Source organism: Lacerta agilis, chromosome 1 (genome assembly GCF_009819535.1).
Source record: "Lacerta agilis isolate rLacAgi1 chromosome 1, rLacAgi1.pri, whole genome shotgun sequence".
NCBI lineage: Eukaryota > Metazoa > Chordata > Lepidosauria > Squamata > Lacertidae > Lacerta > Lacerta agilis.
Genome location: NC_046312.1, coordinates 94,573,351 through 94,598,213, shown reverse-complemented (window position 1 = coordinate 94,598,213; position 24,863 = coordinate 94,573,351). Strand labels below are relative to the sequence as shown.

Here is a 24,863-nt window from a genome sequence, read left to right as displayed (position 1 = left end):
GAGAAGGGAGATTGTTCCATCTGGCAAGCAAAAATGTTTGTGTCTCCTTAGCAGTACTTTGAATACCATCCCAAGGTTTTATTTATGAACTGTCCAGATGACTTGTTGTTAATGGGTGGTACAGTAATATTACAAGTAAGAGGAAGTAATAGTTCACCATTTTCTGGGTTAGGATGCAAAAATGGTAGTGCATTATAAGCTCAAGTGTTTATTTGCACGCACACCAAATCTGTCCCCATGTTTCTTCATTCTGAGTCCCACATTGGGGGGGTCCCCTTGTGAGGCTGTTTAAGGAACGTTTTGCTTAATTTGAGGAATGTTTTCCTTATGACAGGACTGAGAAACTCCAAGAGTGGATTTTGGCTTGCCAAACAGAATGACTCCCCCCGCCCACCCAAACATGCTGTTCCAGGGGCTCCCCCAATCCTGTTAGGGCCAATTTGTTTGGGGCGGGGTGTGTGTAGAGGGCATGGAAGCCCCTATTGCACAAGAGGAAGTTTTTGCTCAGGGCTTCCACTGACAGGACCAATTAGTTGAATGCTGCCCATAGAACCCTCTTTTCTTGACCCAGCTTTGGCTTTGCTACAAGAACTGAAACCACACACAAAAAGGAACACATAATTTGTTTCAAAAGTCATACTATCGTTTTGTTACCTAATTTATGAAGGAATTTGGTTCAGCGTGTTTAGGGAAGTTTTTAATGTTTAATGTTTTATCATGTTTTTAATATTCTGTTGGGAGTCGCCCAGAGACGCTGGGGTATAAATAAATTATTATTATTATTATTATTTATTACTACTACTAATTTGTGTGTTTGTGCAACTTGATTAAGAGATCGGCAACATTGTGGCTGCAACAGACCACTGAGACATTCCTTTATATGGTTTGCTCTTTTTGCAGAGGTGTGGAATGCTGATCAAATAGACTTGTGTGCTTCTTCTTTGTAAAATCAAATGCTAACTAATGTTGATTTAAATTAACTGTCCTATTTTTCACTGCTCTTTAATTGCTCCAGATTCTTTGGTAAAAGACGACAGTGGGACTGCAGAGGAGCTTCAAATTTAGATGAACTCCACCAGTTGCTAAGTGATATAATGATTAGGCGTCTGAAAAATGAAGTTTTAACACAGTTGCCGCCTAAAATCAGACAACGGATTTCTTTTGATCTTCCCCAAACTGCTGCTACGGTAAACCAGTGTACTATTAGCTGTGTGTTGGTGGTGATTCATTTTTATGGTTTTAAGTGTTGTGTGTAGTACACACACAGAATTACCTCGCTCTGAAAACTCGTTGTGTGACTTGAGTACATTTTTTAGCAGTTCTGTTCAGAGCAACCCTATTCAAGATCCTCAGCCTGTGTGGTTAAAAAACTAGGTTCGCCCAAGTATATAACTCAATGATTTAAGTGTCTCTATGAGAACTTTAATAAAACTTAGTACAGCTGAACTCTTCAGGAACTTAACAGTACCTTTTAGAAATAGCGTTTAACCTCTCTTTCAGCGGTTACTTTTTCAGTGGTTACTGAAAGAAGCACTAACCAATAATTCCTATGAAAACAGTATCACTTTCTGCTAGTGGTGATATTCAGTTATTTATTAAGAACAGGTTTAGAAGTCTTGTTTTGCATTTACTGCCATAATTCTAGGAGAACACTCTCTTCCTGCCTGGAACTTTTGTTTGAAAACTTTAAAAAATTGGAAAGCATACTTTTATACACAGTTAAATCCCAAAATGAACATTGTGTAAGATTTAGTAGTAATGGGCACTGCCCAGATAACCATGGGTGGCGTCCAGTGCAGGGCTAAGTGGGAAATGTACATGAGGACTGAGATCCACTTACATAATGGGACTTCTCTCCATGCCCGCCTCCCCCTCCCACTGCACCTGTTCTGGGGGTTCCCTCTACCCCACAGAGCAGATTTAGGGGCCTGGGGAGGAGGGAAGAGAGGGCGGGAAAGTACTTCTGTGCAAGCAGACCTTGTTGTGCCAAACAACAACAACTTAGTTGAATACTGCCACATGGAACTGATGCATGCTCATTGCGGCTTTCGACACATTTTAAGAACCAAGAATCCCACTGGATAATTTCAGAGGTACAAGGAGAATTCATGTTCTTCTCACTTGCTGCCAACAGCTACTAAAGTCAGAGTTTATTCATTTAAAATAGCATTATGACTAATGGTCTGAAACAATGGCAATTGCTATATTTTAAATAAGTAGCACAATAAGTTAAATTGCACCAAATTAAGAAGCACAACAGTGAAATGTCTCGTTATATTTGCAAAGGCATTAAAGAAAGGTGCTGTAAAAGTATAGCCCTGAGACCAATGTGCTTTACTGTTTTTGATTTCTTCAGCAGCTTCCAGTTCTTTTCGAGCCTTGAAGAAGGGTTGTTTTTAGCCATTGATTTATGACTGAAACAGAATGAGCTGTAAATTATTTTTATTTTGATATTTTTGTCCCCAGCTTGTCTTAGGCTTCTATTCTTGGCAGCAACATGTGACTGACCTACCTCTGCACTAGCATTCCTCTGTGAAAAAGCTGGCATCTTTAGGGACTGTTGTTTTTCTCTTTTCTTCTCGGTAGCAAAAGTAGGGCATGATTCAGAGAAACAGTAATTGTTTTGCCCTTTCACATTTTTTTTTTTGCCTCTAAATATTGCCATTCCCTCCTGTGCAGGAATTAAATGCTAGCTTTGAAGAGTGGGAGAAATTAATGAGAGCTTCAAATTTAGATTCTGCGGAAAATGACTTTTTCCAGGTGATGGGCCTAATTACAAGCATGTTCAAGCAGACTGCCATTGCCAAGGTAATCTTGAAATGTCTTGCCATTGTTAACAATTATTTACAGAATTGTACTGCCTTTTCTTTTATATACAAATTTGTCAGTCCATTTGTTAGATTGTCTCTTCCTATATGTTCCTGAAAACTATAGCAGACCAGTATATAGTGATTTCTCTTGTCACTGTATTTTGTCATGTATCAAACTATTATGCCAGGCATGGAGGGGGGGTTGACCTCAGGCTCAGGGCCCCAATTTGACCCTCCAGCCATCTTTGTCTGGCCCTCAGAGCTCTCTCTAGGCCCCACTCCTTACCAGCTGTTCTTTGCACCCTCCTTGTGTACTTTCCTTGTCTGGAATGTGTCGTGGAATGGTGAGGGAGCCTCTCGCTTGCCTGTATAGAGAAGTCTGGCTTCTGTGAGGCTGCAGTGTAGCCCACTGTACAGGGGAAAGGTTTGCATCCATTGCTCTGGCCAGCTTTTGCCTCTGGCCTTGCTTGCCACTGGCACATGGCCCCCAGAAGGTTGCCCATGAGGGAATGAGTCCCTCAGACTGAAAAAAGTATGGTTTTGAACAGTGTGTTGGATCCAAAAGACACCCTTTGGTGAACAGAATTCCTTCCATTTTTGGAAGGGGCTTTGATGCATCATTCTTCTGCAAATGGAAGTGCGAGATCATTTTTGCAGATTTTCCCTGCAGGCTGTGCACCACCTCCCACGCTGTTTCAGGGTTTCCCCCCAAATACTTGAAAGGCTGCAGGAGCTATTAGCAAAAGCAATCAAACAACTGTCTCCCACCTCTCCCCACTTCCATTCATGGAAGCCCACACTGAGTCACGCACTCATCTGAGAACGGAAGGACTGTGGTTCCTACCTATTGCCGTAAAGTGTCTCTGAATTAATGAGCAGTATCAAGTTACACTGAAGATAAACTCTTGTCTCTAATTTTAGAATGCAGGTTCAGGCTTTAGATAAGACAAGGCCACACTTTTAACTTTGGTCTTTCAACTTAGTAGATAGTGTTCAAGTTTTAATTATCTCACTTGACACTGTCTTTCACTGCCAACTTATTTTCAGTGCCAAGTTGCGTTCCTGACTGCTTTTTAAGGGGCAGGCAGTATGTGACACAGTGTACTTGTAGTAATAACACTTTGTGTTGATTCCAAAGAACTACAGGAGTGGCTCGCTTACAGCTCTCATTATCCCCAATAGAAGCACCATCTTAAAAAAAAAAAATAGAGGGGTCCCAACACATTGTCCCGATGTCACACACGCAACATTGCACGACGTCCTGATGTCGCTCTGCGTTTGCTTTGAACAAAGGGGGGCCTGGCCCACTCAAAACATTGAGGGGGCCTTGGCCCCCAGGAGTTGGCGTGCATGATCCCCACAAAACCAATCCTGAAGGTCAGGCATCCTCAGGAATAGAATGGGATGTGGCCCAGCTGATAGAGCAAGGATTCGGTAGAAATAGTTATCCCCTTTGCACAAGCAGAAGTGTCTTTCCATTCTCATAGTCTGCCTTCAGATACAACCCTTAGTGGATCTACACATGATGATGTGCCAGTAAGATATATCTGTAAGATAATGTGGTGCATACATTGGCTTTTTGTTTGCTTGGCACACTTAGAGAGGAAATTAACCTTGTGTACTAATGTAGTTTAATATTTTACATCAGCACAAATTACTTTGTTTTATCCTTTTAACTGTTTTATTACAACAAAATTTCAATGTGCTTTGTATGTTTTAGGCAGGAGCAGTAAAGGATTACATCAAAATGCTGCTTCAGAATGACAAACTGAAGTTTCTAGTCTTTGCTCATCACTTAAGCATGCTTCAGGCATGTACAGAAGCAGTGATAGAAAGCAAGGTAAGTGTGGCTTATTTTCTTCCAATGCTTTTTAAGGATCTTACTGTCGAGCTCTAAACCGGTACGCATTCTTTTTGGTGCTGATGTAGAAAGATCTTGTTAAAAGTACACTTGCTTTTTAAAAGTCTGCGTTTGTTGCATCTTGGCTGTTCATATGCAAAGACAAGGATTTCCTTTAACTTCAGGTAATGCTTTGGTTTTCTTACTTCACAGGCTCGATATATTCGAATAGATGGAAGCGTACCTTCATCAGAAAGAATCAACCTTGTCAATCAGTTTCAGAAGGACCCAGATACTAGGGTGGCCATTTTGAGCATTCTGGCTGCTGGCCAGGTAAGGACTGACAATATACAGGATACAACTTGTGAGTTACTGCTTATGGCATTTGAACTGTTAATCTGTATTGGCACTGACTATGGGGCACACTGTAAGGCAAAGAGCTTGGTCAGTGAATTGACAGGTGTCACAGAGACCACTTTGTGTGTGAGAAATTCCAGGTGAAACTGCTGAATTAAAGCACTATGTAGAGTTGTACAGCAGTGGAAGCGTGCTGGGCCCATAACCCTGATGTCAGCATCCGGGGGTCGAAAGGCCAGCTGGCTAGCCCCCAGCTGGGTTGTCTCTCTCTCAGCCTTCACACTGTGGAGATTCAGCGACCTCTGGCTCTGACATAATCAGCGACTCAAGCTAGCTGCCTTGAGCACACTATATGTAGCAGAGTAAACTGCACAACAGAAGAGGCTGGAGGCTGTGGGTGCAAACTAAAACTACGGATTTATTTTACATAAATCAGAACAAAGAAACATGTCATCTCTCCTTGCCAGAGAGAGACCCTAAACAAAAGCAATGCACAGAGCAGAAGTTCCACTCACGGGACCCAGCTGTCTGTGCTGGAATGTAAACAAGACGTGACATGCAACAATCCCATGTCTGCAACAAAAGGTGGAATGGAATCTCCCAACAGTATCACCTCTGGTCATTATGCTGATGTTATGCAACTGTTTGGGGAGGGGGTCGTGATCCTGCAGCAATTAATGTAGCAAATCGGTATAACTAAGGAAAAAGTTAACTAGTTTCTCCCATGGCCTAACCTTGAACAATAACCGATTCCTATGTTTCGTTATGGTGTCGTTTCTCACTCCATCAGCATTGGTCAAAGGAGTTCCATAAATGTGGTATCTCATGACTTGCTCTTCTGTATATACCAATAGACATAAGAATTTTAAGATACGGTATGGGAAATACATGAACATTCCTATTCTGTTCCCTCAAAGTCAGTTTCAGCATTCAGGCCTATATTTAACGAAATGGTTATATAGTTCCCAACATAGTTGGTTATATAGTTCTCTCTTGTTTGCTTTTTCCAGCTTGGTCTCTGTGGTGAACTGTAGTTTGCTGTAACATGGCTGCTACCACAATAAAAGTACAAATGCATTGTCCCTGCACATGTCTAGGACTCATGTCTGCAAACTAATTTTCTGTGTTCAGGGGAATAAACCCTTATGGAACCCACATGACTGGGGGGAATTTAGCTCAAGCATAAGAGGGACTGTCCTTGCTGTGGCCCTGGCTCTCTTGTGCCAGATGACAGGCCCAAAAATGCGTGCATTTACAAAAAATATACATGCTTAATTTAAGGACGTCAGTCTAAGTAGCAGGGTGCCTGCATAAGGTACTCAGGATGGAGCAACTGAGATAAGAGGATTTCCAGAAGCAGGTTTTATTGATAAGGTAGAACAAAAGAAAAATCCATGTTTACTACTGAAGGCCGTTTAGAGGAGAAGGGAGAAGTTCAGAGGAGGGATGAGAAGTGAAATAGCAGTGAGCCCAAACAGTGATGGTTTGGCATTTGCAGGGAACGGGTGAGTCCAACAGCGGTGGGAGATGGCAGGAGAGAAAGCAAGGGTGGGAGAAAGTTACGCCTTTCCTTCCATATTATCTACCTGAAACTTAAAAGAGACCTTAGTATCAGGCTATGGCAAGGTTTTGCTGGAAGGGAGGAGTGCAAGTTGGGAGGTGGGCCCCAAGTTGGGAGTTCCTAAACCCAGGCAGGCAGTGGGCGCCAGCAGTAACTGGAAATGCAATTTGTCATAATTCCTTAAACCATGTTGGCTAACCATTTTCAGACTTAACTGAGCCTTCTGAGCCCAAGGCATTACGTGAGGACTCTGGCAAAAGCATTAAATACCTTTCCCTTCAGTCGACTCTGCTTTCCAAGCTGCAGCCTTCATTTTTGTGTTTATTTGTAGGGATTAACCTTTACTGCTGCCACTCATGTGGTTTTTGCTGAGCTATACTGGGACCCTGGACACATAAAGCAAGCTGAAGACAGGGCGCATCGAATTGGACAGTGCAGTTCTGTGAATATCCATTACCTTATCGCAAATGGGACGCTGGACCCTCTTATGTGGGGAATGTTGAATCGCAAGGTATGTTTTCACACTTAAATGTTGGCAGTCCTCACTGTCCAAAGCACGGCTCTAAGATACTGGCTATAGTACCTTCCTTACATTGTGAGTGCACATACACCTAACAACCCTATTTTCTAGATTGTCCCCCACCCTAACTCCTCCTTCCCTAGTTACTTCATATGACTTTTGGTTCTTGGGAAGAGGCATGACTCTGTATCAGAAGAAAAGGTCAATAAATGATAGCATTTAAAATTCCTTTGGCTACAGAATTAAACAGTGTGTGTGTGTGTGTGTGTGTTTTAAGCAGGTTTAAAGCAAAACAAAACAGGTAAGATAGTTGAGAATGTCCTGTTAATAAAGTTTAACTTGGAGTTTGTGTGTTTATAAAGCATTAGTACCAAAGCTAAAACTTCCTCAAAACCATTTTAGGTCTAGATATATTGGGTAGCACGTGAAAAGTAAAGCCAAAAATCTAGCTTTGATAACTAAAACAAGAATATAAGACTGACAAAGTAGTTCTGTATCTGTAAACCTGACTCAACAGAGAAGGCAGAAGAGACACATGACACTTCTTGGAGGTACCGGTACATACAATAGACTTAAATGAAATTTTGCTTCTAATTTTTTTTCCTATTTATACCTTGCTTCCATGCATTTACTTCTGAAGTGGTTCAGTTTTAAAACCACCATATAAATATCACCACTACAACACATAACCAGTAATACTTTGTAAAATTCACTTTTCGAAAGCCCGTTTCAACAAGTCAGCAACAGATACTATCTATAGCTTATGCTTCCCTTAGATCTGTTTATGACTGATGAAGGACTTCTAAAGCACAGTGTCTGGAAGACTTCTAAAACCTGGAAAGTGAGCTAGTCCTGCTAGTCCTTCTTGTGTACAGAGCACCATAAATACTGGGAAGGCTATCAGCCTGGTAGCCATTTGCCTTGTACTTTAGATGGCAGAGAAATCCTTCTTTGGAGGCCTTTAAGCGGAGGCTTGACAGCCATCTGTCAGGAATGCTTTGATGGTGTTTCCTGCTTGGCAGGGGGTTGGGCTGGATGGCCCTTGTGGTCTCTTCCAACTCTATGATTCTATGATTGCCTCAGGTAAACTTAAAGCAGGTGTGGGGAACCTTCGACCCTCCAGATGTTGCTCAACTACTTGGCCATGGAATGGCTCCCCTTCATCACATACACAGCCCAACAAGACAACGACAGGAATCCACCAACAGCATATGAATCAATATGGGTAACCTGATTCAAAAACACCCACCCACCCCACTCACACACGAAAACAAAGTTCAACACAGCCAATCACAAGCAAACAACTGCACCCTAGGCCAACCACAATTTCTCTCACCACCAAAGGAACACAAGCGGATAGCAAAGAGAATCTGCACAAACGACGCTGACACAAAAACCCACACATACATTAAGCAAAATAGAAATATCGCCACCCCACCATTGCCCCCTCCACCTCTTCCCCCCTTTTTTCTTCCTAATGTGACCCTAATGTCTCAACAAACGAAACTGACCTATGGAAAATGTAACTTGAAAAAAGAGACTTTGCGCATACCTTTGTAAACCAAGAAAACTTCTAATAAAATATCTCAAAAAAACCTACTTCGCCGTGGGCAACTCCCATCGCCCCCAAGCAAGCATGGCCAACGTCAGTAAGATAAATAGTAATAAATAATAAAATACCATTTATTTTAAAACATGTTATTTGTTGTACTGTAATACAAGTTATTTAGTCTACATAACCAGAGGGCATAGAGCATGCAGTCTAGTAGAAATATTCACCTTTGGAAATGTAATTGCTTATTTCAAGCGGTTGGTGATGAACCAAATGGGTTGGGTAGCAACCCTCGTCACGTGACAGAGGCAGGAGAGTACAGGACTCTGGGAAGCAGGCTCAGTCCCCTCAGCTTTTTTCTCTCCTGCCTGACGGAACAGATCGTATCACAATTGCTTTTTCCATCCAGAAGTAGAATTGATTTGACTTCTGTGACAAAGGGGCCACCTACTGCTGCCCCTCCTATGGAATTAGAAGAGGCTTAGCAAGTTCATTGCTTTGGGATAGGAAAGAATAGTTTGTGGACCCCAAAACTACTATGCCCCAGCCCACACCACCCTAGACTAGCATGGGGTGAAGTTATATTGTCAAGTGTGAAACGGTTTTTAATCTTTCTGCCCGCAGGCCAATGTTACTGGGACCGCACTAAATGGCAAGAAAGAAAAACTGCAGGCACAAGAAGGTGACAAAGAGAAGTGGAATTTCTTGAATTTTGCTGAAGCATGGATCCCAAATGAAAGCCCAAATGAGATAAAGAATGAAGTTTTATTCACTCACGTAAGTACAAAAAGAGATCGTGTGTGGTGCTTAACATGTTCACGTATTTCTGAAGTCTGGGCATTCACATGAGATGTAATTTGAATTGCCATTTTGCCAGGACTAAAACTGCTTTCTACATACATATACTTCCTGCTTTGGTTTGCAGGCATGTTAGTACCTGAGATTCACAGGACACCCTATATGTACCTATATTCTCTTGCTGTTGCACAAGTCTGGGTTGTTTCACAATTTGATTTTTTTTTAAATCTAAAAACAAATTGGACAATTTAAACTTTTATTAGCTGTATTCAAATAGTCTGTTGATCTTTATTTCATTAAAATGACCCGGAACTATGAAACCCATCTGGGACTTCCATTGCCAATAAGCACTTTCACGTCATATTGCTTATAACAGAAATGCGTATACATGCATACACATGCCCTTCATTTAGTTTAATTGCAGCCATTTATTTGCTTATTTTGCGCCTGAACGTATGTCAGTCTGTATGGATACTATCCAATTGGTACCAGCGCACTTGTAGAAACGCTTTTGATCTGGCAGAGACATCTGCTAATACAGTACAGATATTGCCAATGTGGCACCATCATCATCTTCAAATATCCCTTGGTGTCTACAAAGCCTTGGAGACCCACCACCCCCTTTTTCTCCCTTGCAAAATACAAAATGCTGAAGGAGGAATTTGAAAATGGTGCTCTTTCCTACTTCCTGTTTGACCTCTATGCATTTCAAGGCTCAGATTAATCATACTGGGTCGGACTTTTACACAAATCCTTTGGAAAAGTGAAGTGTATTTGTGTGTGCCCTTTCTCTCTCTCTCTCTCTCTCTCTCTCTTTGAAAGGAGCTGATCTGTGGGAGGGAGGGAGAATTGAGTACATGAATCAGAACTGAGTACATGAATCAGATCACTTCCATGGATGATAGAGATACACACGCGCACAAAATAATAATTTCATGATCACTGCCACAGTCATACTTAAGTGTGGCAGTCAGCTAAGTTTTACTTAGAGTATAGACCCATTGAAATTAATGGCCGTGACAAAGTTAAGTTCATTATTTATTTTTGTGTACATATTTATTAAATTGACATACTGCCATTCGTCCGAGCATCCCAGGGTAGAGTACAGTATAAAAACACCAAAAAAATACATGACAAAACAATAAAAACCCATACACAGACTGTTTAAAAGGCCAAGGATTGTTTAATTAGTCAAAGGCCTAGGAAATGAGGGATGTTTTCACCTGGTGCCTAAAGATAGGTAATGAAGGTGCCAGGAGAGCCTCCCTAGGGAGAGAATTCCACAAATGAGGAGCCCCCACGGAAAAGGCCTGTCCTCATATTGCCACCCTCCAGACCCCTAATGGAGGGGGCAAATCTTGCCCTCTGATAATGATCACAGGGTCCAGGTTTGTTCATATGGAGAGAATGGTCCCTTGAGGTATTAACTTCATTTCAGCAGGTCTGTTCTCAGTAAAACTTAGCTGAATACAGCCCTACATAGTTTTTGGTAGTAAAAAAAATTGCTTGTTTCACTTGTGAAATGTTGCTTCTGATCTCTGCTTCGTAATATAGCTGCCTACCAAAATAATTTGGTGAGTGGTTGTATGAGTGTTTGGAAGTTGTTCCTTCAGTTTATATCAGCTATTGTAATTTGATTCCAAAATCTCATCAACAGTTTGTGAACAGACCAGGAGTTTGCTATAACTTCTGAGTGAATACATTCATTTCATACTTACTTTTAGGGGTTGTTTTTTTTAACTATGGATTTATTATGGTGCTAATTCACCTGGGATTTTGCCAGTTCACTGGTTACTACTGTGCAGCAAATGTAGTGCATCCTGCTGCCATTTATCAGTATATCATACCAGACAAGGATCCTCAACAGATTTGGTATAGCCAAAATCCACTTCTTAAAACAGCAGCCTCATTGTAAATATGGATAATACCCTTGAAATGACTGCAGAGCGGTTCAGCGCTCTGTGCCAGACTAATTTGAGTACTCAATATGTTGTCTGTATGATACATCAATTAGCCTGTGGCTTTATAAGGCAGTTCGGTTAATCTTAAATACAGAAAAGCTGCATGTGCATATGCTGCCAGATTGGATACATATAAACTTTTCCTTTAATATGCAGAAATGGCTTTGCAGTTAGGTGGCTCATTTAAGCATAATACAAGAAGGGGGAGATTTGTTCTTAGGTTTCAGGTTCTGAGACCCAAGATGGCATGCAAATCCAAAGCAATTTAACCTGATTCCAACTGTGTTATAATAACCATAATGGCAATTAAAGTTAATATGTTTTTGACTGTGTGGTTCCTTTGACCCAGCTGGGAACAGTAATCGTTTGCATGCAGTTACAGTATTGTGAAGATCCATTTAGCACATGAGTCAAGTAAGAACTGTTCGTAAACTGCAAAAGTAACTCTGGACTTTGGCCAGGATGGGGATATTGGCTACCATTCTGGAACAAGCACTATGCCACTCCTCTCTTCCATGCAACCATAATTAGAAGCTTTCACCTTCACCTTTTGTTTAACCATAGCTTAGTACAGGGGTCAGCAACCTTTTTCAGCCGTGGGCCGGTCCCACCATCATTCAGACCTTGTGGTGGGCTGGACTATATTTGGGGGGGGGGAGGGGATAAACAGATTCCTATGCCCCACAAATAACCCAGAGATGCATTTTAAATAAAAGCACACATTCTGCTCAGGTAAAAACACCAGGAAGGCCCTACAAATAACCCAGAGATGCATTTTAAATAAAAGGACACATTCTACTCGGGTAAAAACACCCTGATTCCCAGACCGTCCATGGACCAGATTGAGAAGGCAATTGGGCCGCAGGCAGCCCCCGGGCCTTAGGATGACTACCTCTGGCTTAGTATGTCATCCAAACTATTATTCATCTTAACTGAGGTCTGTTGAAACAAACCAGTTTTATAAACCATGGCTGAAAGCTGACTTATTTCAAACAAACAAAATTGTTACATTTAACCACTGTTTGCGTGGTCAGGCGGAGTCACCCCAAACCCCACGCAGCCCCTGAGGGAAATAACGACACGGGACATTGTCAGGTTTTGATGACTCGAGAAGCTGTAATTAATCCCCAAAAAAATCCCACTGAAACCTTCCAAAACACCTTGAAGCCATATCAGAGCAGGTGAAGGGCAACAAAAGACCTCAGGGTGGGGGGTGGGAAGGCTGGGCTTGTTCCCAGCATAATAAATTCAGGGTGGGGGAGCTCAGGCCTCAGGATTTCTTTATATGGCCCTCAAGACTCAGTAGGCCATACCTCTCACTGGTCCTGCCTCTCCTCAAGTGGCAATGCCTCTTACTTGTCTTGGTGGTGGGTGAAAGCGCTGTTTTTTGTGTAGCTGGAATGTAGTCTACTGTATAAAGGTAAGCCACATTTACTGCTCAGGCCACTTTTGCTCCCATCTACCACTGGCATGGGCCCCCAGCATAATGCAGTCATTGGGTTGAAAAGGCTTTTCTGCCTTTGCAGTAAGTTTTACTCAGAGTAGACCCAGTGAAATTAATGGGCCTAACTTATGTTTATTGATTTCTGCTTGGCTACTATGAGTAAAATTTAGTTGAATACCACGCCAATCCCATGATTTTATCATCAACACCAAGCTTCAACCATTGGCTTCACTGAAGCACTTGAAACTGGTGTTGCACCTTGCTGATCTCCCATGTAGCATCCAACTTTCTCAGTAGCATAATTCAAATTAATCAAATTAAAATTCATAAACTAAATTACTGCATTTAATCCATACCTGATAATGTGTCTTTCATGGGAAGCCATATCTTAGCAAGACAGAACATACTTTTTTGAGTGTTACACTGACAGCTTGCCAGAAATAATAAATACAACAATAGGTTAGGAAGTAGTCTAGAATCCACCAGATTGGAATATTGGTCCTAATATTTTCTTGATATGTCAAGTTTTTCTTCTTAAATTTGCTGTATTAAAAGACTACCTATTGGGGAAATGCTGCAGTTGGAAAGGTTAATAAATTAAGAAATGGAAGAATGAGACAATAGTTTGCAATGAAAGACATGTAATGGTTGTTTTATTATCTTCCCTAGTTTGAAAAGGAAAAGCAGCATGATATTCGTGCCTTCCTTTCACCGAAACCAAATGTTGAAAAAAAGCGAAAAACTCCATCTTGTGATAAGGCTTCAGCCTTCAGTCCAGATTCTTCTCAAGCCTCCATTGAAAAGGACCAGGCAAATGGTGGTTCTTTGGAGTCTGAGGAACTCATTGAGGAGGATTTGCTTTGTAGAGAAGCAAAGAGACCAAGAGCTTTATTGCCGTCAACTCCAAAGAGCTCTCCTAAGAAAAGGAGGGACTCTTTGTTTGGAAAAACAAACCTTCCCGTTACAGAAGAAACCACGCAAGAAAGTTTTGGCACATTATTACCTAATTCAAACAAAGGATGCCTTTCTGAGGCAACCTGGCGCTGTAGTCTCTGCACTTTCAATAATAATTCACTGCTGCCTTACTGTGAAATGTGTGAATCTCCTCGGAGAAAGAACAGTAAGTAAGCCCCTGTGCTCCAATTAAGATCTCCTTTCTTTTTTTAAAGAATTTTTTTTTAAATGGCACGAAAGAATGCTTAAAATTATGAAGTATTTGAAGAAAAACTTGAGTGGCTATTTGTCTTAAAATTTTCAGAAAAAGCTTCCAGAATCTTCACTGTGCCCATAAAGTATAACATGCCATACATTCAGTGGCAATGGCTGCCTCTGATATTACAAAGGTGTAAATGTAATGCTTTGTAGTAGAAATTCAATTTCCATGGCACCTTACTTTTCCCAGTCCTCTTCAGGAAATAACACTTCTTTCCACAAGTCCATGAAACGCGTGTCTTTTATTACAATTCTTGGTAAGACAATGCACTGTAGCAATCTCACTTAATTACCTTATTATAAGACGGGTCATTTTATTGGAAATTGACTTTGAAAGGATATATGGTATTTTATATTTATAAAGGATACCTAACATCCCTAAATCCAAAATTCAATTTGTATAAGGTTTTGTTTATTTTTTTAAAGTTCAGATTTTATCTGCATGTATTTACCATATGTCCACCTTGCGCACAGAGAAGCTCCTGGCCTCCCTACATCTACCTCTGTTGAATCTCCCAAACAGGGCTGCCAAATCTACCACACTTTACTGTTGCAGCTGCGGAATTCTCTGTCCCCCAGATTGAATTTGTTTTTCGGTATAAGGGCTTGGATCCAAAGCTCTCACCTGCACAGGCAGAACAGCATTTCAGCCTGCACAAGGAAGACTTCATGATGGCTCCCAGTTTCCCTCTTCCTGCTACAGCCCTTATCCCATACCATCTCCCATATCTAATTCTTCTCTTGAGGGCCCCAAATACTCTGGAGCAGGTTTCTGATGGACTAACCGTGGGAAAGAGGAGAGAAGGTCTTCATTTCAGGAATGAAGCTTGTTTCGCACACATTAGGATCAAAGCCAAGGTTGCTGTTCATGAAGCCTATGCAGTGAGTTGCCAATCATGCAGCAGCAACCAGACATAAAAGTTTTTTTCTGCATTGGGTGGCTGTATAGCATCATCCTGTCTAATGCCACTCTCTGCTAGGAGGGAAAGAGTCAGCAGGCACAAGCTATGGCCTGCCTTCTGTATGGAGAATTGTCTATGTAATTGGTTGTGTTTGCAACTCTTCTTTTAAGAGTTTGGACTTTGCTTGGAATGCGCTGTAGGCTTTGCTGTTACCTATATACCTACGTGTAAGGGAGGGTTTACTACTGTTTTTGTGGTGTTTGTTTTTTTAACATGTATAGGTATAAAGAACGAAAGCCAGATCAGCAATTCTGTTTCTCCGGGGATTGGGGAAGAAAGCGCAGTCCGGGAGTTTATAAACCTTAATGATGCAGGAGGGACAGCCCATAAAAGTTGCCGGAGAAATATCCTAGAGCAACCACTGACTGGGATGTCCAGTGGAACGAAGGAAGACATAAATGAGCAATCTAACTCTGGTGAGCAAGAGCTCAGAGTTGGTAAGGAAAACTGATTTCCTTCTGGAGCATACCGTGTTTCTCCTAAAATAAGACACCGTCTTATTTTTTTTTTTGCTCAAAAAAACACAGTATGGCTTATTTTCAGGGGATGTCTTATTTTAACCGTGTCGCATCGGTAGGCTGCATAGCCACGCCTCCCCAGGCTGTTTTAATGGGATGTACCACGTCACTATGGCTTATTTTCGGGGTATGGCTTATTTTTGGGGAACGGCTTATATTTCGCAAATGCATAGAAATCCTGCTATGGCTTATTTTATGGCTATGTCTTATTTTAGGAGAAACAGGGGTAGCTACCTTGTGGTGAGCATGTCAATCTGTGTATCATCTAACATTTTATTGTGTATTCCCGCTCTCTGGGGATCAGTACATGCAGAATATTTGCAAGAGCCCCAGAATTGGTGTTCAAAGGGGGGTATTCAACTAAGTTTTGTTCAGAGTAGAACCTGTGATATTGATAAAGATGACTAATAATTTCAATATGTTGATTACCACCGTGTGTGTGTGTGTGTGTGTGTGTGTGTGTGTAAAATACGCCTTATATATACATCTCTGAGATCACAAATAATTCTGCACATGAAAAAAGCCTTGTGAGAGTTCAGAGATGGTGAAGCAATTGCTCCCAGTAGATTTGGGGGTTCTTTACAGAATTGTGGTTTGTATTCTAGCAATTTGAGCATATTATGAACAACATTTTTAATATGTGCTTCTTTAAGGAATTTTTTTTTTGTAAACAAGTAAAGCTAACTTATGTTTAGCAAAGTGAGATAAAGTTACAAGAACGTGCCACGAAACACTCTGCTGTTTAATATAGAAAACCAACAAAGGGTCTGCTTGCCCACACCCTCACTCCCAAAAGCCACTGCTGAGACTTGGACCTGGCACAAGTTGCCTTGAGACTTTGCTATGCCAGTGTTTCATGTCACACTTCTGTTTGGCACAACTGTCGTACACAAAAGCGATTATGCCACGAGATCGCCATGCTGGTTCATAAAAACTGAAGCTTGACACACACTGGTGGTAAAAGAGGAGTGAGAGCTTTCCTGCTCTCATTGGGTAGAGCATGCCTGTGCTATATTGTCTAATCTGCCCTAAGGAGAAGGGGAATGAGCTTTGATGGAAGTCTTTTCACTTTTATTTATAGAGCATACAGAAGCACCGGAATCATTCCCAGCATATTCTGGCCTGAAGTTCTGTGCAAGTAGGAACACAGACAGAATTCATGTCTACACAGTGGTAGGGTGCTGCTGCTACTGCTGCTGTTTGCTTCAATCCAACCTGGAAGATTATGCAATGGTTCCTGCCCTTTTCTCCCTTCTGTAGCCTTCTGTTCTCTCCCAAAAGACATTCCTAAGGACTGAAGGACCCTCTAAAAGGGGATGCAGCATGGGAAGTTGTGACAGGAAGGGGAAATTGCAGGAAGGGGTATTTGCTATAAAACACAACTCAAAACTGCATTCAGAAAAACATGGTAAAGTCTTTGCTGGTTGATGCCTTGATTATTTGCAGGAGTGGGATGGGTTGCTTCATGGCTTCCCCTTGCTCCGCAACAAGTTGCAAACCTGGGGAATTTGTCATGAAGCAAGGGGAAGTCGTGAAGCAACCCATCCCACTCCTGCAAATAATCAAGGCATGAATCCAGCAAAGACTTTACCATGTTCTTTTGAATGCAGTTTTGAGTTGTGTTTTATAGGAAGGGGGATTTGGCAGAAATCAAAGGGACACCATGAGAGGGGAGGATTGGGAGAAATTGGGGATATATCCCATGAAAGGCAAATTGCCTTTGCGGTCATGCTGGTCCCCATTAGATCCAAGTCATTGCATTCACTGTTGTATTGGGAGCTTCTGTCCTAATGATGGGGAAAACACACTACAAATAACTTGTTTGTTCATGGCCTGTTTTAGGGTTTCTCTCTCTCTCAGTGTAATATATTTAATGTGGTTTAAAGTAGGCTTCTTTTCTGTAGAAATGAAAAAATTATCTGTACATCCTAGAGTAGGTTAAAATGGTCTTACACTGTAGAACCATCTGTCATTGTCTCATCATCTTTGATGTCATGGGATGGTTCATAAACATTTCTACTGCTCAGGGCTAAGGTATTAGCAAACTAGAATGTTGGCAGTGCAACTGCAGCGAGGCAAATGATAGGTCCATGAATTTTGTTGTTGGTTTATTGTAAGAAGCAGTTATGATGAGTAATTGAAGATTAATTTATGGTAGGAAAATCACCAACTTCCTTGAAACCTTCAGATAACTGAATGCCTTCTTGATTTAGGAGATTTAAAAACATTTATTTGATCCATCTAGGATGGGGAGCCTCTGAATTGTAACTTCATTCCGCTGGATATAAAACTGGATAACTGGGAAAATTTGCCAGCGTGCTTTCAACAAAAACAGAACCGTTCACTGGTAAGATCAATTGCTGCAGTTATAAATAATACCCAGGGTGTATGCTTGCTGTTTTCCATTTAAGTAACAAAATGTTCTGCCTTGGTGTCAGGTTTTCAATTATTAGCTAGGCATATACAGATCTTAATTGCTTTTTTTATTGGAATGTGTTTCTTGGGGAGGAGGAATATCACACTTCCCTTGTCTGTGCATATACTCAAGTGCATAATTAAATTGCCCATCTGCAGAATTAGGAACTCAATTCCATTGTCAGTCACCAGTCATTTTTTTAGAAAAATAATATTTTAGCACTGCAATATAATGGGTAGAGAAAGGGATTAAAAATAAAACAGTAAGACTTCACAGGGTGCATGCAAATAACATTAAGAATTAACTTTTGTTCCTTTTCATTTTGGTTTTAAACTGTTAACACATTCCAGCCAGGAAAAAGCAAAACAGGTACAAAACAGGGCTATGGTGGGATTGGGGGAGGGGGGGTCAGTGTTCAAAACTCCCGTTGTTCTAGGCACATTCTGCACTTCCAGCTACTCAGAGACTGGAGAATAGACCCTCTTAAGAATATTATGGAGGTGGGCAGGGGAAGGACCAGACCATGTGAAAAATGAACATAATATTTTAGCTGCAGTTCATTCATTTTTAGCTTTGTATTCTCGTTGTAAAAAAGCACGCCTAGACATTCCATTGTTGTGCCCATAACCTAGGTTTAAGGTGCCATTTAGCTCCTAGCTAACTTTCAGTACAGTGGTATACATGTCTACTCAAAAGTAAGTTTCTTTGTGTTTAATAGGGCTTAATACCAGGTAATTGAATACAGGATAAAAGCTTAGGCTTTTGTTCAGTTGCTGTTGGGAGAAAAGTATTCTTGTGCCTTTAACAGCTATATGGCAAGCACAAATTCAACAGGTTAAGTATTTTCTAGTATGGAAATACAGTTATGAGAAGATGTACAGGTTCCACCTATTTGCTGCTTTATTTGTTTTATTTTGCTGCCTGCCAGCCACCTAGAGCAATTGGCAAGCAGCTACTTGAGATTGGGGTGGAGGAAGAAGCATGGGAATTATCTGTCACTTATTTCGCTGCCTGCCAGGCAGATGGAACAGGCAGCAGGCAGCTGCTTGAGGAACTTTTTGAAAATGTGAGGGTCGGGGAAGAAATGTCGAATATTCTTTGCTGCTGTGATTGTTTTGCTGGCAGGTGGAGCACACAGCTGCTTGAGAGGAGTCTCAATATGAGAGCAGGGGGAGGATTTGGCAAATCTATCTTGTTTCTGCTGCATGCCCTATACACTCCTAATTTAGAGAAGTTTGTAGATTACATTCAGTCTCAAGCATCACACAAGTATGGGCCAGTACTTTTGTGAGTTGTCTTGTATGCATTTTCTGTGTTTTTCTTGTATTTATGCTCCATAAAGATACTTTTAAAAATATATTGCCAGCCAGCATTAAATATGTCTTCTGGAATACAGTGTGTGAACAACTCTCAAAGAGCAAGAGCTTACAGGTATCAAACTTTATTATGTTTTATATTTTCTCCTCCAGATACTGAGGTTTGTAAGAGAATGGAGTGGTCTAACAGCCATGAAGCAGAGAATTATCAGGAAAAGTGGCCAGCTATTTTCTAGCCCCATTCTTGCTGCTGAAGAGCTGTTGTCCAAACAACAAGCCAAGCTCAGCAGTACCAAACGGTGTGTGCTAACAGCCTCTTTTTCACTCCGGTAGAGGGATGGGAAATAAATCACCTTAATGATGCAAACATGATTTAAATTACAAGCTGGTTTTAACTGTGTTGGTTTGATATAGTAGGCTCTTCATGATTTTGCATGATAAAATGTGGGGAAATAGTGAGAGAAATAGGTTTAGCAAAAACAGTCCCAAAGGATTCAGAACTCAAGAATCCCTATGTTATTGCAATAGAAAATTAAGTAATTCATCACCCTGATGATAGTTTTCATATCAATGTAATAATGGATCTTATTTAAAATAGAACAGAGAAAGCTGCTGGAAATGATAGTTTTCCAGATTCCATGTGGAAAACAGGGATTACCTTGAGATGGGCATTTCCTCAAGAATTCTGCATCTCTGTGTTTTGCATTGACCCACAGGCTAAAAAAAATGTTTCCTATGTTTCTAGGTACGTAACAAAAGAGGATGTAGCGAAAGCTTCACTAAAGAAGGCTGACAGCATTGGGGGCAGTGTTCGTATAGTTACTAAAAAACCCACAGTTGCCTTAAATGCCCACACTGCCTCTGCTGGGGAAAAGGACAACAATTCTACAAAGTAAGTTTCAAGTATGCAAGTTAACACTAATTTCTGTAGGTTGTATCTGCTAATGCAGTGAGACTTCTAGAGCTCTAGAGGCTCCCCATAATGCTTTTTTGGAGTGCATTGGGGGGGGGGGTGCAGGCTAGAGGATGTTCCTTTGCTCAAGTCTAATGTGCAAAAGAAATGGCAACATTGGAGAAAGCCCCATGTCCCTCATTTTCAAACTGTTAGTCAATTCTTGACAGCTGGGCACCTTTGTTAATCAAAACCAAACACATGAAAGTAATTTTCCATTACAACTGCCTTTAGCCCCAGCAAGCGTCACCAATGACCAGGGATGATGGTAGTTTTCTTTGAAGATTTAGTGGTGGAAAAGTTAAATGAGCCCTTTAGTGTAGGATGAGGGCCAGTAAATTGAAGCTGAATCCAAACAAAATGGAAGTACATTTGGTGGGTGGTTCATCTGTTCAGGGTGGTTGTGTTCTGAATGACACAGTGCTGCCCTTAAAATAAGATGTCTGCAACATGAGGGTGCTTACAGACCTAGCTATTACTTGAAGCTCCAGTGGCATCTGTAACTTGAAGCATCTTTCTGCAGCAGAGTACAGTTGCTGTGGCCCCTCCTAGAGAGAGAGCTTTGTGATGGTTATCCATGCCCTGGTAACCTCCAGGCTAAATTACTGCAATGTGTTGTAAATGGAGCTGTCTTTGAAGACAGCAGCAAAGTTAATAACTGGGATTGTTTGCCGGGAGTGTATCATGAAGGACATAGAAACCTGCTTATGCTGAAACAGATAATTGGTCCTCTTGGCCAGTAATTTTGACATTGACTGGCAGCAGCTGTCTAGCACTTCGGAGAATTTTCCTCCAGCCCTACCTGAAGGTGCCAGGGGTTGAATCTGGGAGTTTGTGCATCCAAAGCATACATTCTACTACAGAGTTTTTGGTGGTTTTAATTAGTATTTTGGTTAAAAGGAAAATACTTTAGTGGTATAATAAAAAGAGAATTCCTTGGGTGCCTAAGATCCATGTTCGGGGCTAATACTCTTTAGTGATAGAGTCCCAGCAGGGATTTAAAATCATAAAACATGCAGCAAAGCATGGAAATAAAGGTCTTAAGTTCCCACTTCCCTTAGCTTGGAAAGAGACCACGTTTGGTAAGTTAAAGAATCTCAAAGATCAGATTCATGTGCTCTTCCATACATCAGCAAGAAGACAGGCAGCAAAACTTAGGTTAGTTCCAAGGTGTAAATGTTTCTCAATTATTTGTATAGAAACACAGAGCTTTCTTGCTAAAGCCACATGGTCTAGGCTTGGAGCAACCAGCCCAGACATCCTTACTGGTAGGGTTCACATGGTGTAAAATGAGAGATCAGAGAGTTTGATAGCCCTTCCTCCCAAGGTGAGTGGGTGTGACCTAGCAGGACAGCTTACTCTATGGTCCTAACACTTTCGTGTATTAATTGGGAGTTACTATATGAGGCTGGATACATCCCAGAGTTTTGACCCTTATGCTTGCTGGTGATTAAAGAACTCTTTTGATTCCTGTTGTGTTTCTGAAGTGCTGGTGCTTACCTTCAAAGCATACACAATGTGGACCTGAAGGAATGCCTACACCTGTATGTGCCTGTACATTTGTCACCTTCAAAGATCCTCTGGTTAGCTTGCCTATCTTAAGATGAAGCAGGTGGCAAATGAGAGAGCACATTCTTGCTTGTAATGCCTGAGCATTACCAGAGACACTTACCTGGCATCAATTATGTCTTCAGTAAGAGATGTCCTTTTTATTTTTCTCAGGCTTTTAACTCTGGTCATGTTAAGCTTCTTCAACTTCTTCCCCACCCCCTTATATTGTTTTATTGAAATTTAATTATGGAAAGTGCCCTGGAAACTTAATGGTGGGTTACAAATTCTTTTAAATAAACAAACAAAATCGGAAAATTGTTCTTGCACCAAAATAACTGACCCGTTTTATCTTTAGGTTGGCTTCAGAAGATGGGAACTGCCCAGCCCTCATATCAGACTCCAGTCAGGCTGATTCTGTTGAGGAACCCACCTTAGGCAAAGGCTACTTGCAAGCTGTAGATAATGAAGGAAATCCACTTTGTCTTAGCTGCCAAATGCCAGCAGTCCAGATTGACCAGACGTCCACCTCAACTGCCTGTGACACACGGTTTTGTTCTCATAAGTGTCAAGATGACTTCTTATTTCGCACTAGCCAAAGCTACTTGAGAACTAAAGTATTTGAGACAGAACATGGGGTTTGTCAGAAGTGTGGTCTGAATGCCCAGGAACTCTACCTTTGTGTCAGAGATGCCCCAAAGAATCACCGTAAAAATCTTCTGGAGAGCTCTTGGATGTCCAAGCTTCCTTTAGCTCAGGTAAAATGTGCTGTTGGATTTAGTCAGTTACCAATCAGGAATAGGGAACTGGATCCAAGCTACTTTGAACAGGTGGATGGGATCACCCACCTGTCAGTCAACTCAGATATGTCATCAGGTGATTCCAACTTCAAAGGAAGAATCTTAAGTCATAGCTGTAAAGATTCCTGCCAAAATGGAGACTTGCATTCAGTGCTGAGCTGCAGGCCCCACTTTCTGCAAGAAAAAGTTGCGTTTGTGAGCAAGTTATGTTATAAAATCACATCCTCCTTTAGAAGATGAAGGCTTATGGCTCTTGAAGCCTTTCAAAGCCAGTATTTGCATAGTCCAACTATCATTTGTTTCAACATGCAAACCCAGCCTGTCACTTGTATTATGCCAAGAAACTACACTATGAAGACAGTTTGTTGTTACAATTACTTGTTTAAACTGTGGTTAACACTATTTCCAAGAACCTAAAAGGCTAAATTTCAAAAGGTGTTAAAGAATATCACTTGATCTTAACACTAGCTTCATTATAACTTGTCAACGTCCTCTTCTCTAATTTAAAAACAGCAGACCTGGTCCAATAGCCATCACATGTATATTTATTTACCTTTTGCTCTTTACATATGTATCTAAAACCATTAACTTTGGTTAGATGACACCCTATTTCATGTTCATAGAATTAAGAGTTGAAGTATGATCCCCCCCATACATGTTGATAATCTAGTAGTGAGAATGTGTGTACTAGCTACATTTAGAAGTCTATGTTCAGATCTTCTAGAGGATTGTGAACAAGCTGTGTGTGTCTATGCTCCATCATTTTTCCTCATGGCTTTAGATTAACAGAACCACAGTTTGGCATTGCATCTGAACTGGCAAACTGTAGTTTTTGTGATTCCTTCAGCCAGGATTGTAATTGTTGTTTGGATGTTACAGCACATTGGTTTGACTAACCGGTAAGTGTTTGATTAAGCCAGGCATAGGCAAACTTAGCCCTCCAGCTGTTTTGGGACTACAACTCCCATCATCCCTAGCTAACAGGACCAATGGTCAGGGATGGTGGGAACTGTACTCTTAAAACATCTGGAGGGCAGAGTCTGGCTATGCCTGGATTAAGCCAAATCATGAGAGGAGGTAGAAAGGTATGTACAAGCTTGTTCCCACTTGGTAAAGGCTTAGTATCTTATCTAATCCTATCTAATTGCAGTTAAATGAAATTATACTGAACCCAACTGAAGGTCAGTTCTGGCAAGTGGATCATATCAAGCCAGTTTACGGTGGAGGAGGACAGTGTTCCCTAGAAAATCTTCAAACACTGTGTACAGTTTGCCACAAGGAGGTGAGAACAGAATACTCTGACACAACCCTTCAATATTATCCTTGTTGTTGTTTAGTCATGTCCTACTCTTCGTGACCCCATGGATCAGAGCACACCAGGCACTCCTGTCTTCCACTGCCTCCCACAGTTTGGTCAAACATTATCCTTAGACCTATTTATTCTTTGCCCTGTAGTCAATTTCTGTACCAGTTATTCTTTCGCATTTCCATAATTCTTAAAAGTTGGCAAATTCTCTCATTTGCCAAGCAGATAACTGCACTCCGAAGGTTATTTACTTTAGATGCAGTACAGTTCTGTAATTCAGGTAGACAATATATGTTAGACCATCTTAAAAGTGCAGTTAAAAGTTACCACACCAACCAACATCTGCAGTCTAATCAAGATGCTGTAATCAGTGCCACTTTCTCTGTACAATATATGTTGATGTGAAATGCATTTTATCTAACTTGCTGTATTATTCCCTTCTTTTCAGAGAACAGCAAAGCAAGCCAAGGAAAGAAGTCAAATGAAAAGAAAATCTGTAGCTTCAAAGTATGGATCCGATATTACCAATTTTTTTGTGACATTACGAAGTTAAGATAATTCAGAGGCTTATGTATAAAAATCAACCTATCACCAAGCTTTTTCTAAGGCTAGATACTGGAGTTATCATGGCAGATGCATCTCTACCTACATCTTTGGTATTTTAAAGTTTTGGATTTTAAAGTTTTGTACTTTCTTAGACCAATAAAAATCAATGATTGTTCCCCAAACTGTGTTAGTGGTTAATACAGAGAGAAATGCACCAATTTAGCCATTAACCATCTTCTCATATATGACAAGTACAGTGGTGGAATATCATACTGCTGTAGCCTCTAGCTTCCTAATTGCACCATGAGGTTTGTCCTTGTAATCTGCTTATCTTGACAACACAATCCTAACTGTGTCTATTCAGAATTAAGTCCTATTCAATGAGATTTCTGCCAGGTAAGTGAGGCTAGGATTGTAGTCTTGTGTAGAAAATGAATTAATGGT

The 24,863-nt window shown here is 41.0% G+C and overlaps 2 protein-coding genes across 5 annotated transcripts in view; both read left to right on the top strand.

Annotated features, from left to right (window-relative positions):
- Positions 1–15,479, top strand: part of LOC117054821 (DNA annealing helicase and endonuclease ZRANB3-like) — a 32,378-nt gene extending 16,899 nt beyond the window's left edge. For all 4 annotated transcript variants that reach the window (XM_033164004.1, XM_033163987.1, XM_033163995.1 and 1 more), the window contains 8 exons: positions 1,016–1,187; positions 2,680–2,808; positions 4,531–4,650; positions 4,864–4,983; positions 6,900–7,079; positions 9,265–9,417; positions 13,513–13,963; positions 15,239–15,479. In XM_033164004.1, coding sequence (XP_033019895.1) covers positions 1,016–1,187; positions 2,680–2,808; positions 4,531–4,650; positions 4,864–4,983; positions 6,900–7,079; positions 9,265–9,417; positions 13,513–13,963; positions 15,239–15,468 — 1,555 coding nt within the window. In that variant the 3' untranslated portion in view covers positions 15,469–15,479. The remainder of the gene's footprint in view (positions 1–1,015; positions 1,188–2,679; positions 2,809–4,530; positions 4,651–4,863; positions 4,984–6,899; positions 7,080–9,264; positions 9,418–13,512; positions 13,964–15,238) is intronic.
- Positions 15,480–16,588: 1,109 nt separating this feature from the next.
- On the top strand, positions 16,589–24,461 carry ZRANB3 (zinc finger RANBP2-type containing 3). Its single transcript, XM_033148806.1, has 7 exons — positions 16,589–16,708; positions 17,781–17,882; positions 19,421–19,566; positions 20,013–20,159; positions 22,126–22,525; positions 23,718–23,849; positions 24,322–24,461. The coding sequence occupies exons 1-7, from the start codon at positions 16,589–16,591 to the stop codon at positions 24,424–24,426; spliced, it is 1,152 nt and encodes a 383-aa protein (XP_033004697.1). The 3' UTR covers positions 24,427–24,461.
- Positions 24,462–24,863: the final 402 nt, after the last annotated feature.